The sequence below is a fragment of the Nothoprocta perdicaria genome, unplaced genomic scaffold (assembly GCF_003342845.1).
Source record: "Nothoprocta perdicaria isolate Ctin4 unplaced genomic scaffold, notPer1 scaffold_84, whole genome shotgun sequence".
Classification (NCBI taxonomy): Eukaryota; Metazoa; Chordata; class Aves; order Tinamiformes; family Tinamidae; genus Nothoprocta; species Nothoprocta perdicaria.
In genome coordinates, this window is record NW_020456132.1 from 1,427,804 (window position 1) to 1,442,188 (window position 14,385).

General features: G+C 53.2%; 1 protein-coding gene across 1 annotated transcript in view; it reads left to right on the plus strand.

Annotated features, from left to right (window-relative positions):
- The window catches only part of HDHD5 (haloacid dehalogenase like hydrolase domain containing 5), an 8,812-nt gene extending 3,556 nt beyond the window's left edge, over positions 1-5,256 (plus strand). Inside the window, exons 2-8 of the mRNA XM_026052145.1 lie at positions 12-298; positions 1,727-1,839; positions 2,638-2,731; positions 3,216-3,249; positions 3,708-3,882; positions 4,166-4,354; positions 4,876-5,256. Coding sequence (XP_025907930.1) covers positions 12-298; positions 1,727-1,839; positions 2,638-2,731; positions 3,216-3,249; positions 3,708-3,882; positions 4,166-4,354; positions 4,876-5,245 — 1,262 coding nt within the window. The 3' untranslated portion in view covers positions 5,246-5,256. The remainder of the gene's footprint in view (positions 1-11; positions 299-1,726; positions 1,840-2,637; positions 2,732-3,215; positions 3,250-3,707; positions 3,883-4,165; positions 4,355-4,875) is intronic.
- Positions 5,257-14,385: the final 9,129 nt, after the last annotated feature.

The window sequence follows — 14,385 nt, forward strand, 5'->3', positions numbered from 1 at the left end:
CGCGGGGGGAGGCGGGGGCGGCCCCGGCCCGGGGCTGGTGCGGGCGGCGGCGGGGGGCAGAGGCGCCGCCGTGACCGCCCGTGCGCTCGCCTTGCAGCCGCCCGCCTTCGGCTTCCTCTTCGACATCGACGGCGTGCTGGTGCGCGGCAGCCAGGTGATCCCCGCCGCGCGCGACGCCTTCCGCGCCCTCTCGGACGGCGACGGGCAGCTCCGCGTCCCCGTCGTCTTCCTCACCAACGCCGGCAACTGCCTGAGGAAGGCCAAGGCCGAGGAGCTGTCCCACGCCCTGGGGCTGCAGGTAAGCGCCAGGAATCGGGTCCCTGGCGCCCGGGGCAGGGCCGCAGGGTCGGGCGTGGAGCGGCCACGTCCCGATCACCCCGCGTTGCCCGCGGCGGCTGTCTCGCAGGGACGAGGAGGAGGAGGAGGAAGCTCTTGCACCACCATGAAATCAGTCCAAGGGATTGAGAAACTGCTGCTTTCCTTCCCCCCCTTGCATTTTTCCCCCCCTCTCCACAGCACCTTTCCCCTACTTGGCTCTGACTCCACGTGTCCGTACTTTGCACGGGAGCAGGGAGAAGCAGGGCGGAGTGTGGGGGGGCTGCCCCGGCACAGTTCCGTGGGGAGGGCTGGGAACGGGAAGCGCTGACCTTCAGAGTGCAAACAGATGGGAAACGTCGGGCGGAATAGTCCGGCGTCTGCCTTCCGAGCTGGGTGCCCCAGGGTTGGTGAATATGAACGTGTTCCTCCAGGCTAAATAAATAAATAAATAAATAAATAAAAAAAAAAACAAGTTCTGTATGTATTTTTAGAGCCACATGAGCTGGCAAGGAGGCTGTTGAAAGACAGCGTTGGGTGGCTGTGCTGGGAGCACGCAGGGGTAGGAAGCTCTGCCTTGCCTGCCCTTGTTCCTGTCAGGACCTGTGCAGGAACACCCCTGAGCAAGGCAGAGAGATAACCCTGCTCAGATGCGGTTGGAATGTCCCTGTGTAGCTCAGCTAGCTGCAGCTGGGTCCGTGGCAGGTCACACCAAATGACTGGCTGTGCCTTGGCATGACCTTTCAGCGGACAGGGACAGCAGGGATGGGTGGAGGAAAGCAGCAGCTTGGAGCAGGGGAATCATAGAATCACAGAATGCTTAAGGTTGGAAGGGACCTCAGAGGTCATCTAGTCCAACGCCCCTGCTCACGCAGGGACACCTAGAGCACGTGGCACAGGGCTGCATCCAAGCGGGTTTTAAAGATCTCCAAAGGAGACTCCACAACCTCCCTGGGCAGCCTGTTCCAGTGCTTTGTCACCCTCACTGTCAAAGAGGGTTTCCTTAAGTTCCTGTGGAACTTTTGGTGCCTCAGTTTGTGGCCGTTTCCTCTAGTCCTATTGGTGGCCACCACTGAAAAGAGGCCGCCCCCTCCTCCTCCCTCCCTCCCTTGAGGTATTTATAGACACTGATCAGGTCCCCCCTCAGCCTCCTCTTCTCCAGCCTGAACAGGCCCAGCTCCCTCAGCCTTTGCTCACAGGGCCGATGTTCCAGGCCCCTGATCATCCTGGTAGTCCTGCGCTGGACTCTCTCCAGCAGCTCCACATCCCTCTTGTCCTGGGGAGCCCAGCACTGGACAGAGTCTCCAGATGTGGCCTCACCAGGGCTGTGTAGAGGGAAGCAGCCTGCGTGCCGCACGCTGCATGGCAGAGGGCACGCCTCTCACCCAAGCCCCTTTCCTCCCTTCTGCAGGTGTCCCCGGAGCAGGTGATCCTGTCGCACAGCCCGCTGCGGCTCTTCAGTGAGTTCCACCACAAGTGTGTGCTGGTGGCGGGGCAGGGGCCCGTGGAGGAGAATGCCCGCAAGTATCCTTTGCTGCTGGCGCCTCGCGCCCTCCGCGCGTCCCGCCGCCGCTTCCCGCCTCAGCACTGCTCTTCCAAACCGGCCCCTGCCTGGAGCATCGCAACAGTTAGCTTGCGGGGAGCGAGGAAGCAGGAAGGCCGCTGGCCTTGTCTTATGGAGAGGGACCCTGAGCAGAGGCTTGAATGCAGGCACACGTAATTTACCTCTTATTCACCTTCTGGCTTTCCTTGGTCTGCATTGTGCGTGTGCACATACACACACACGTGCACACACAGTCAAACCTTGTACTTTTGTATGAATACGTTTCGGTATAAAACCTTGTCCGTTCCCCAGAACAAGCAGAGGAAGCTAATGGCCAGGTGTCCTGCGAGCAGATGCACCTCAGGCTCCCCTTGCCTAGGTTTATCAGCATGCACCATTTCTCGTCTCCAATTAGGCTGATACAGAGTGCAACTAATTCAGCTTTAGTCCAGAAGCCTGGTCAGCCCCTGCACTGCCCCGGTACACAAATCCTGGTCTTAAAGGTTTCCCAAAGGACACCCTTTCTGCCCTGCAGCAATCTCTTCTCTTGATTTACCACCAGGGGCTGCTAATGGCAAGGTAAATTTCATCATCCTTTTAAGTTGATGCATGTATGCAACAACATGCAATTTGACTGAAAGCAATAAAGTTAACCAATTATCAGGTATAAGTAACAGCTCTACTACTAGGACTTGTGTTTCTTAATGCTGTAGATCCCTTTTAAAGTTACTCTATTTCTTTAAAAAAGTCTCCCTGTCTTTCCTTGATGAACTGGATAGCTTGGGCTTCAAGCACGTGGTCACCATAGAGGCCCTGAGGAAGGCGTTTCCCCTACTGGATATGGTGGATCAGAGCCGGAGGCCAAAGGAGCTGGTAAGTTCTTGATCCCTCAGTAGAATGAGTGGGCTGCTGTATTACAGCTTATAGCATGGGGCGAGAAGCTGCAAAGGGTCAGAGCAGCTGGCTGCTGGGGGCCTGCTCTAGTGAGAGCATCTCTCTAGCCTGGGATTGGTACCAAGGAACCAGCATCTCTCTCTGCCTCCCAGTGTTGGCTCCTGCAGTGACTCTTCCCTCTTCTTTCCTCCTCACGCCATGCTGTGTTTCATTGCAGTTCCTTGCAGTGATTGGCAAGATGTCTCCAGGTCTGAGAGACAGGAATGCAGGATCTGTGAAATACAATATGTAGGGTGGAGGTCAAAAAAAATCTTCTGGGGGATTCAGGATGGCCTGTCAGGGGCTTTGTCCTGCCTCTTTACGGGTCAGCCCTGGCAATACCAGCTGAAGGGTTTTTATTTCTGTCTCGAAGGAGGCATTTCCATTTGTGTTACTAACTCAGCTGTTTATTTTTCCCTGGCAGCCTCCTCCAACCACCGACTTCCCCACTATAGAAGGTAAGCGGTAGCCTTTGTTTACGTGTGCCCAGCACGCAGAAATAGCAGTGAGGCCAGCCAGCTGCGAGGGGAGCTGGTGGCGTCAGCTCACCAGTATCCACAGGCAGCTTTTGGACAGGGTGCAGTCCAAGCTGCAGCTGCACAGCATAAAGCACAGCTTGCTAAGAATGAAGCCAGCTCCTCTCTTTACCCCGCTGCAGCACCTGGAAGTGGTGCTGGACACAGCGCAGTGCTGGGCAAACCGGAGCCTGGCTACTAGGTGTGCTCTGATGGCAGCAGTATTAGCCACAGCAGCCCAGCAGAGAGAACTGACTGAAGGGTGAATGGCTCTTTTGTTCCTTCTGGATGGCTGGTTTGTCTCTTTTGGGAAAGCATGCAGTGTGGCAGGCACTATTCCTTTGCTAGTAGGTCCTGTACTTAGGTGCTGGGAGTTTCCAAACTTCTCTTGGATGTTTCAGGGGTGATTCTGTTTGGAGAGCCGGTCAGGTGGGAGACAAGTCTGCAACTTATTATTGATGTGCTCTTGAGCAATGGGAACCCTGGGGCAGAGTTGGAAGACATACCATACCCTCATCTGCCCGTTCTTGCCTGTAACATGGATCTTCTGTGGATGGCTGAAGCCAAGATGCCCAGGTAAAATGCGTGGTATTTATTTTAGCCTAGTTAAGACAACTCCTCTGCAGATCTTCCCTTACACAGCACTTTTCCTTAGGGTTAGAGTCTGGCAATAGGGACATTGAAATTGCATGAGAAACAAAAGCCAAATAACTGCCGGTGTAGGAGGGTGTGTGGGTAGATACTGTGTCCAAACCAGGCAGGACCCTGGGTTACAACAGATGACCCTACCACAGAGGGAGGTTTGTCACACAAGTGTCGTGACTGGGGGCAATGAGGAATGATTTCCTTTCCGAGGCAGGTTTGGCCATGGCACTTTCCTTCTCTGCTTGGAGAACATCTACAAGAAGGTGACAGGACGTGAGCTCAAGTACGAGGCCTTGATTGGCAAGCCCAGCACAGTCACCTACCGCTATGCCGAGTACCTGATAAAGCAGCAGGCTGAGAAGCAAGGCTGGAAGGCTCCCATCCGACGCCTCTATGCAATTGGGTAAGAGACTGTTTTTATCAGCTTGCTTCCTTGGGAAGTTGCATACTGGTTTCTTTTAAGCAAAGTTCTTTATGGGGATTTGTAAAAGGAGCACCAGGATCTCCAAGTCATTGCTGGTGTCTCCTCTTCTAGAGCAAAGGGTTGCTAGGATTTTGCACCCCACGCTTCTGATAGTTTGAAGGGCACTGTCAGCCAAGGAAAGTTCTTACTGCAGGATGCAGAGTGCATGTAACGTGATTCTAACATCTAAGGTGTGATAAGGTCTTTTTCCCTTTGATAAAAAAGCTATTTGTGAAGCCTGTGGTCTTCACCCTGGCTGAACAGGACTCATCACTGGGTCCCCCATGACCACCTACAGCAAGAGATGCACTCCCTGCCCCAGGCTGGGGGATACTCTTGACATTAGTGAATGCCTTGTGACCCTTCCTCTCTCAGTGCTGCCTTAGTGCCAGTCTGCCAGAGCCAGAACTTGATGTGTGCATTAGTTTCTCATTTCTGTTTCATGCTGTGGCCTTATCTAGGGATAATCCCATGTCCGATATCTATGGGGCAAACCTCTACAACAGCTACCTCAAGTCAGCTCAGCAGAACCAGGTCGAGGCTGCGGTGAAGAGGAGCCCAGTGGCAGCTAGTGCCCAGACCGAGGACCAGCCCGAGCAAAGGGAGGACTGCAACATTTCCATGGAGAGCTGCGAGTCTATCCTGGTCTGCACTGGGGTCTACCGGCACAACGCCGAGGCTCCTGGGAACCCGGAGGAGTGCGTGACGGAGACCGTGTTCCACGGGCATCGGGACTTCTGCTTTGACCCCAGCCTGGTGGAGGCCTCCTACGTGGTGCAGGACGTGCACGACGCCGTGCAGCTCGCTTTCAAGAAGGAAAACTGGAGCTAGGGGCAAGGCAGGTGTGCTGCAAAACTGCAGTCAGGGGTTCGGGTAGTGAAACGGGGAGAGGGGGAGAGCAAGGAGAGAGCGGGGGTGAGCTTCTAGTGTAGCCAAGATGAAAGAAAACTCCTTGTCTCAACACTAAACAGCCCTTGTTTGTGCTGATACTCTTCTGCAATACCGACAGCTGCCGTCAGGCTTTCAACTGTGAACCTGTGTTGCCACGATCATGAATTGAACCGTAATGGAAACGATGAGGATTACGGGACGTAACGAGAAGGCTGTCCCAACAGTCCCTATTTTGTTCTGCCATCAAAAAAATCTCTCTCTTCCACCCTTGGTGCACAGGGCTTGTGCGAGCCCACACTCCTCCTTGCAACATATTAGAGGAGGAAGCGTTCCCCTGTGCAAAGAGCCCCCCTCAGCCTACATACCATCCGTGCAATGTGCCATTTGTCCAGTTTGTGATGTGAGCAGCCCAGAAGCTCTGCCCTGGTGGCACTCTGCCATGGGAGAGTTTTAACTCCTAACAATACCCTTATAATGAATAAGTGCCTATGGACTTAAACAAATACTACTTGCTTGGGGATTTGCCACTGCACCACTGTCAGTCGGAAACAAAAGGCTCATTTTGTAGCCCTCCAGCAGCTAGGGAGAGGCAGGGCCCCCCAAAGGAAGCTGCATTTGCCAGAGCAGCTTGCTGCAGGGCCAAGGATAAAACTGTGTTATTCCTTCCACACTGTTTAGTTTTCTGTGAATGCTTCTGCCTTTTGCAGCCAGCCTTAGGAGCCAGTGGATGGCTCTCAATAGGCAAGGGAAGCACCCTAATGTCTAAATTTCTAGAGGTGTCGTCACCTAGAACTCAGTGTTGCAGCAAGAGGCTCTTCCTACACCCAGCTCGTCCCCAGCTGTTGCAAGGAGCAGCCCTTGCCCCGGTGGCACAGCTTCCATGGAGGTGCCTTGAGAACAAGGGACCCCTAACACGACACTCAGCCCACCTTTGATGCTTCCTTGCATGGGGGGATTGAAAGAGCCAAGATGCTGCCCAAGGACAAGCCTTGAACTTTAAGCACACATAGATTTCTGTCCTTTGCTTCCTTCTTTCCTTTCTCCACTGTGGGGCTTGCATCTCAAAGGTATCCCATACAGTCTAATATGTTGCTTAGGGGGGTGTCCGTTCTCTCCCTTTCCTGCAGCATGGAGGTAGAGTCCCTCTAACATTCATTAGCTGCTGGGACCTTGCTAGTTTGGCTAGTCAGAGGAAGTTCATGTCCAGAAAGGTTAAGTAAACATTACTTGAGAATCTGTATGTGAAATTGGCTCAGGAAAAGATTTCTCAATCATGAGCATCACGATTTTAGAAGCACAAACCTTTGGAGCCAACACACTGGATTACATTTCTAGCTAACTTGTGCCACATAGCGAATAGAATTATGTCCAAGGTGCCTCTACTTCTCTTCTTCCATTTTTCCAGGCAGCTCCATATACAAGGTACAAAAAAGGGTATTCTGCACAGGAATCTGTGTTCTCAGTTAAGATCTGAGCACGTGCACTGACATTCTGCCTCAGCAGCTCACTCCTCTTGCTCTGGTGCCGTTCTGTCCTGCTGGGCAGGTCCCGCTGCGGAGCGGGCTCCTTGGTCACAATTTGCCAGGCTCTGTGTCCTGAGGGGCCTGGGAGCCCTGTCAAGCAGGCAGAGAGGTCTCCCTGCTCCCTACCAAGGCAGTTTTTTCTCTATCCCTTATCCCCTATCCCAAAGAAGAGCAGAAAGATACCTCTGGGTGAATTTTCTCATGTGAGATCTGTAGTGGCAATTGGTCTCTTCCTTTATTAGCACTAGGTGGGCTTCTTCATTGCCTCATCAGGACCAGCATCTTGGCTGCTTGTAAAAACAGCTGTGATGTGAGGAACAGTCTTAAATTTTAATTCTTTGCCTTTTACAGGAGAGATAATGAAATTATTGTTTAACCTACTTATGCAAAACAAAGGCTCGCCTCCAGTTCCCAGAAGAATAAGTCCAGGGATTTGGTGTACAACATGGGAAAAGTCTTTTAGCTTTCAAAACCTCTCCAAAGTCATGTGTGCTGCAGACCCAATGTGTGAGGTCTCATTACCAGAGTCCTGAATCCCATTTATTATTAGATGCGCTGTGGCGTTCCTCAGCTTCCATGGATGACATCCAGCAGCAGGAAGAGGAATGCTCCCTTTCTGAGCAAGGTCTGCCAACTCCGCTGGCTAGCTGGTGACTTCCTTAGGATTACCTAGGAACTGTGCTGCAGGCCCCAGGGAACCTGGCCGCTGGTGATAAGTGCTGAACTTTCCTTCCATTTGGTAGGTCTTACCTACCTGCAGAAGCACTGAGGTCTGCGCGTGCGTGTGCGCTGCGGCCTCGGGCAGAGCTCGCTCTCGTGGTCACATCACGGTGCCGGCAGCTCCGAGAGAGGCTGCTGCCGAAACGGGTCCCGGGGGCTGCAGCGCCGTCCAGGCAGCTTCCCGAGTGGAGCCGAGCGCCCTGGCTGCCGTTTCCACCAACAGCAGGAGTTCTGTGGAAGGAACGTGGGGAGGAATCTGGGGAAATCACAGACCCTTTTTTAGTTTCTTAGCAATGCACGGCCCACCTCAGACCGAAGAAATCCTAGGTAGCAAGAAGGAGATAGGGCCTCCTCTGCAAAGGGAATGATGTTGCATTTGCCCAGAGAACAGACTACGTCTCCAGAATAGTGGTGATAAAACGACTGACCTGAATCTGTTTGGATTCCAAATTACTTTTAACCTTATTTTTTTGAAGCATGTTAGGGTTAAAACAGTGCTCTGGGAATCTTTAAAATGCATAGGAGGCACCTTGGTGATGAAAGAAGCTTCACTGTTGACTTGAAACGACGGAGAGGGGAGAGGAAAGCTAGAAGAATTTCCTATCCCCTGTTCTTGCAAGTAATGCTGCTGTTGAGCTGGTGTGGGCACTAACGGGTCAGGGCTTGGGCTACCCTTGGTCCGAGCAGCACAGAGAACTCGTCCCCCTGCCCCTGCTCACCTCCTTGAAGGGGTACAACCTGCGTGGGCGCAATGCATGGAGTAGGAATTTGGCATCTCCAGATGCACTCTGCTACTGACCGTGTTACAGGACACTTCTGCGTGGAGCAGCTCTCGCCAGATCCCTGTTCCGTGAGTCCTGTGGGAGAGCGCTGTGCGGGCTGCCAGCCTGTCTGCAGTTCATTTATGGGTGCCTGTTAATGCCAGGGTTCACTGAGGCCCTGTCGCTCGCTTTGCTTCCCAGGCTTAGCTTTAAGCATGGCCAGAACGTAACCTTCCCTTTGTCACCACAAATGTGGTGTTTCAGGTACTGTGTTTCTCTGCCTTCTAGCAAGCAGGCTGCTGGGCAGATCATTGAGCACGGTGAGCAGGAGAGGGGACTTTGCTGGCCAATCCAACACTGTCACGTTTGTATATGGAGCACTGCCCCGTTGCCACAAACATTGTGAGGGCCTGATCCCAACAGCTTTATCTGCCACAGATGGATGGGTTTTGGTTAAGCCCTGAGGGAGTAGGTAGTGAGGTGAAGCAAACGAGAACAGCACGGAGGAAGTGGAGGATGGATATAAATTATTTTGGAGCTGAAGCAGAGCTTTTGTGCCTTGCAGTAAGGTTTTGAAGAGGTCGACTAAGGAGGATTCCTTATTCCACAGGACACAAGCAGCTACTATCCTGACATTCAGGGAGTGACATAACACTAGTGTGCCCTTTCTTCCAATCCTACTGCTGGGGTGTCTTTCGTCTCCAATTAATGGCTAATGTGGCTTTTGGATTAGGTGTTGTGCACTGTAGCAGAGTGATTATTGTACAGAGAAATTGCAGGCTGTCTTGGTTTTAGCTTTCCTATCAAGTTCAACCCATTTCCAGAGCTGCTCCTTGGAACTAGTACGTATTAAAACAAACACAACAAAGGAGGATTTCTGTGAAATAAATTTTAACATGCTGTGTGTATATATTATGAGTATTGTCCTGACCTTTTTCATGTGCCTTTGCCCTAGAAGAAAAACAGGACAAATTCTGCCTTTTATTCTCTTCATTGAGCCATTCTCAGACTTTCTCGAGGGAACCACCTGAAAGGTGCCCCTCTGGCGATTGTTCTGATGGGCCCAGCTCTTACTCCCTTTAAGCTCTATATCTGCTATACACACGTGAGATAAATACAACTTTGGCTGTTCCCCCTTTGTGAGGGAAAGGAAGCAACACCACACAACACGCATGTCCTTGCTGACTGTTCACAGTCCAGGCTCATTGGGGATGCTGCTCACATGTAACGCACGTTCAGGGAGGGCATTTAGTTGTGTCCTTGCATACGCAGTTTTCTTTTGTAAAGGCTGCCCCTACAGTATGTGGAAGCCACAGACTAGATACCACCAATTTAACCTGTTACTGCAGACAGAGCAAGCCTAAGGGCATATGAAAACCCTCCTTACCGCGGGCTCACCGACTGCTGTGTAAAAACATTTGTGATCAAAGCAAAACCAGCTTGTCTGGCAGAAGCTGTGTTCTGTTACCCTTGGAAAATGGGAGTGGAGTTAGACAGATACTGACAGAAGCTCTCACATTACAGCCAAGAACTTCCATTGATTTCAGGAATTCAAGAGCTGAGATACTACCAGGTGAAAGTCTTCAGTGTTAATGACCTAGAACATCCAGTGTGCAATATTTCACTTGCATTGAAGCTCGAGACACACAGAAACCCTTCGTCTACAGGAAGGGTGCAGTGAAACACTGATGAAGAGAGAGCTTGAACAAGAGGGACTGAAAGCCCTGGGCAGGTGGGGCTGAGGAGCTGCTGGTGCTGCAGGACACCTACCAGACCCAGTACTGGAAAATGCTTAGTCTGATACTGGGCCTCCAGCACAAACCAGTTATCTGCCTAGCCTGCTACCAACGTGGGTGCTTCAGAGGCCTGCCTGAACCCTACCTCTACCAAATGTAGCTGGCATCAGTTATAAAGGCACAAGCCCTCATAGATTTGTGCACCCACAAGGGCAATATGGTGGAAATTAGGCACTCAGGATCTTTATGGACCTACTGTGAAACACTTCATAGGCCTACACCAGCAGGATCAAAACCAGGAGCCGAGTGGTTGCATCACAAAAACATTTATCTCCCTAGCTCATTAATTAAAAAGATAAATTCCTTTCAGTCAGCTCAGCTAAGATATTCTAAGATATTATCACGAATATAAGCTCAGTACCAATACACACAATGCTAAATAAACACAACGTACTAACCACAACTCCTAAAGCCTCAACATTCCCCAAACCTCTGCCCCAAAACATTAAGTATGAAAAAAATGCATTTTACATCAGTAACAGCCCTGTGAGCTGAGATCTGTTTATTATTAAACACGTCTGAAGAATACAAAAATTCCCCAAATCAGGATGCTTATCAGCAGCCTAGTTATAAAGACTTTATGCTCAGAGGTGAACACACTGAGGTGTCTCTGGATTTCAGCGCTGGCCAGGTGAGACTGCTCTGCACCCACTGATAACCTCCATCCTGGGAGCTCAACAGATTAAAATAACTGTGGTGGAAAGCGTGCGTCAGAGAATCCCAGAGCTTTCCCATCCCACACAATATGCATTTTAAGTATGGTTAGAGCAGATTACACTAATTCAAACTCACCGAGATCAGCTTTGCCTTCTCTCCTGCCTCCCACTGCTGCCAGTTTCTGACAGCTTACTGCAGGGTATAATTAGGATTTTAGCTTCTGGTCTCTTTTTCAGCCATATATATATATATGTATTTTTTTTCCTCCTCCTGAGAAATAGAGTCATCATCTTGTTTCATCTGGAGTTCTGCCCTCAAGAAATTTTGCCTTCCCCCAGTAGGGGTATTTTTGAGGACACTCTACTTGTCTGCAATAGTGGGGAAAGTTAGGTGTGGTAATATTTTAGGCACTCACTGTGACTTTCATAAAATCCTCTTGAATACTGCTAGCCTTTAAATATACACTTATAAATATGCACATATACACATAAATATATAAAAAGGACAGAAAAAATATCCTTGGCGCTGCTGCTGCAGAGGGGAGGCTCTCCATAGCTTTGCCTTTCAGTGCTTTAGTACTGGTTAGGCACCAACACCTCCCAGGAGAGCATATTGCAGGATATGGCTGGATCACGTGGGAGACATCAGCGTGTCACATCTCATCCCACAGCAAGCTACAAAAAGCTCCCGAGCGCCTGCTCGAGCAGAAGGCATCCCCCACCCCATTGGAAAGCCCAGCACAATTTCTGCTTCCAGCTAAATTCCCTTTCCTTCCATTCTTTTCTTATTTTCACCTCTTCCTGTGGGTTTTGCTTTCCCCATGGTGCTCAGCAGGTGTGGAAGGACGGTTGCCCCAAAAGCCCATGGTTGGCCCCAGGAGGCCTTTGGCTCCTGCTCTGTGTGACAGTGCTCACCCGTGACACGTAGCTCCCCTTGCCCAAAGGCCACAGGTTCCCTCGTGGGTCCCAGTGACCTCCAACCAGGGGCCTCCCCAGCAGCAGTCCTGCCGTTTCTGGAGAAGCGTTTCCACGCAGCTCCTCTTGCCCTGCTCAACCTGTTCCAGCCCTGCAGCACCCCGTTGCTGAAAGCAGCAAGGTGCTCCCCCAGGCAGACCCACTTAGCACCCGCTCCTCCCCAGGTGCCCCCCAAGGCCGCCCGGCTGCCTCACCTGGCCGGCACATCGGAGCCTGCTTCACCACCAAAGCGCTGGGGACCCTGTCCCATTGCACGCAGCCCAGCAGGTCCACCAAGCAGGTCCTCCAAGAAGCAGCTCTGCCCCCTGCGAAAGGAGCCTCCAGCCCTAAGGGGGTGTGAGCAGACTTGCAGGGTGGCTGTTTGCACACAATTTTACCCTCTAGCCCATGTCGCACACTTACACTGACACCCTTCTTTGGCAGGCAAGCCTGTGTTTGGTATCAAAGGGAGGGAAGTCTTGCAGGCCACACACCAGTGCTCAGCAGTAGAGCCCAGGCGCGGGGCTTTCATCTCTGCAGCAGTCCCCACTCCTCGGAAGGCCTCGAGATCAAAGCAAGCTCCTCGACGGGTGTTTGGCAAGGGCAGGAGAGGTGCGTCGCTGCTCCCTGCCTTTCCGCATCTTGGATGGCCACGGCGCTCTCCGGACCGGCCGGGAGAGCCGCGCGCACTGCCAGGCAGGCTGGGGCTGGCCTGGGAGCAGCGACCGGCCCCTCGGGGCTCACCGGGGGTTCAACCTGTGAGCGCTGCTCGCGCCCCGGGCTGCGTCTTGGTCCCTCTGCAAGCAGCTCCGTAGGTGCCGTGGCTGGTTTGCATCGGGTTTCCTTTGCCGTGCTCTGGTGACTGGCCTTAAATGGAGGTCTTTGTAATCTCGGGTGGGAATGTGGAACTGGAAAGGCTTAAACAGCCAAGCAGTGAATGCGTGATCAGGCTCATCTAACACTGTGTATCACGACTAGGGCAAAAGGAGGGGAATACTATAAATACAAATAGAGCTGGTGCAACATAGACCCTTGCACGTGTACCTGAGTGTTGAGGCACAGTGCGAGTGCAGCAGAGCACACATTTCCCCCTCCTCACCCAGCCATGCAGGCAATAGGAGCAGGGATGCAGCAGGATGGACTGTTTAAAGCAAGATGATGATGGCCAGCATGGGAGGACGTGGCAATGCCTGGGAGCTACCAGCCTGATTTAGGCGTCGGACCGCTTCAGTGCTATGGTACCTAAGATTTAAGTCTCTTATCTGTTTTTTTTTTTTTTTTGCTGTCTTGACTGCGCTTTTAGGAAATAGATTTATCTGTGACCCCACTCTGGTCTCCAACAGCGCACTAATACTTTTGCTGAGACTCTTCTTCCCTTGCTTTCCCACTGGATCATTGCTGTGTGCCTAAAGAAGTCTTCACGCGCCAGCCCGCCCCTTAGCTCCTCCCTCCCCCTTTGCAGAGATGTCTTTGTTTCGGGTTTCAGCATGAAGCCTCCTGGTAGCCCGGCCTGCTTTCTGCATCCAGGGGCACTCGGTGACACGGAGCTGCCCAGGGAGGCTGCCCCAGGGCTCGCGCATTCGGCTGCTGTCACTGCCCCCGGGCACGGCACTCAGCAGCCGGGGCTTGCTCAGCCCCATGCAGCGATCAGCTTGCATCCTCAAACACCTCGTGACTCTGGACACTTATGGGTAGGGGTAACGTACACGGACTCTTCCAGCCACAGCTACGTCACAGGCTTCACTGTGGGGACAGGTTCATCCCTGGTGGGTGCGTTAGGGAGGAAGGCACTGTGGCTGCTGATCTCGGCACACTGGAGACATGTGCAGTGTGCAGTGGTCACTGCTGGTGCCGAGAGGGCTCCAGCGGCTGAGCCCGCTGCCCAGGCGCTGCTGCTGCTCCAGGAAAGGCCGGGGTGCTCATCTCAGCAGAGGTAGCCACCTCCGTGTCATTTGCACCAATGCAAAGCAATGGTCCCACCGAGGCTGCCTGGGCAGTGCAGGCCACGCACGCTCAGCTGAGCTCAGGCAATCTGTGGGCTAAACACCACTCCTGAGGACGCAGAGCTACTCACCCAGGGTGGCTTCTGTGGGTAACTGCGTGTCCAGCCCCATGGATGGAGGGAGGAGGGGGCAAGGTAGCGCTTCCCCACAGAGCAGTGCCAGGTCTCTGCCCTCTTGCTTAGGGACATCTGGGGGTACAGGTGCCATTAAAGCACTTGGGACTTCTTGGTGTTGCCAACGCAGAATATGTTGATATAAGGGAAGGCACTTGGTAAGTGCTGGGGCTTCGGTGCTGTGGGTGCTATGGGGGGCTGATGACATGGGAGGACTTTGCTAGGAACCTGGCAGCAAATGGGGACAGGACCCTCCCGCAGGGCCGCCCTGAGGCTGCAGGAGGGCTCGGCTGGGGAGACCCCACTCTCCTCCCGCGGGGCGGGTGGCTCGGGGCGCTGCCGCCGCCCCCAGCGCAGCCTCGGGGGCAGCCTTCCTCCCCCCTCTCCCCCTCCTCCTCCTCCTCCTCCCGCCCGCACAGCCTCTCTGCGCTCCCCCACCCCCAGCTCACCCACCCACCCACCGCCGGCGGAGGCGCCCGCTCCGGCTGCGGCTGCGGCTGCGGCTCCCGGGGCCGGTGCGGGGCCGGTGCGGGGCCGGTGCGGGGCCGGTGCGG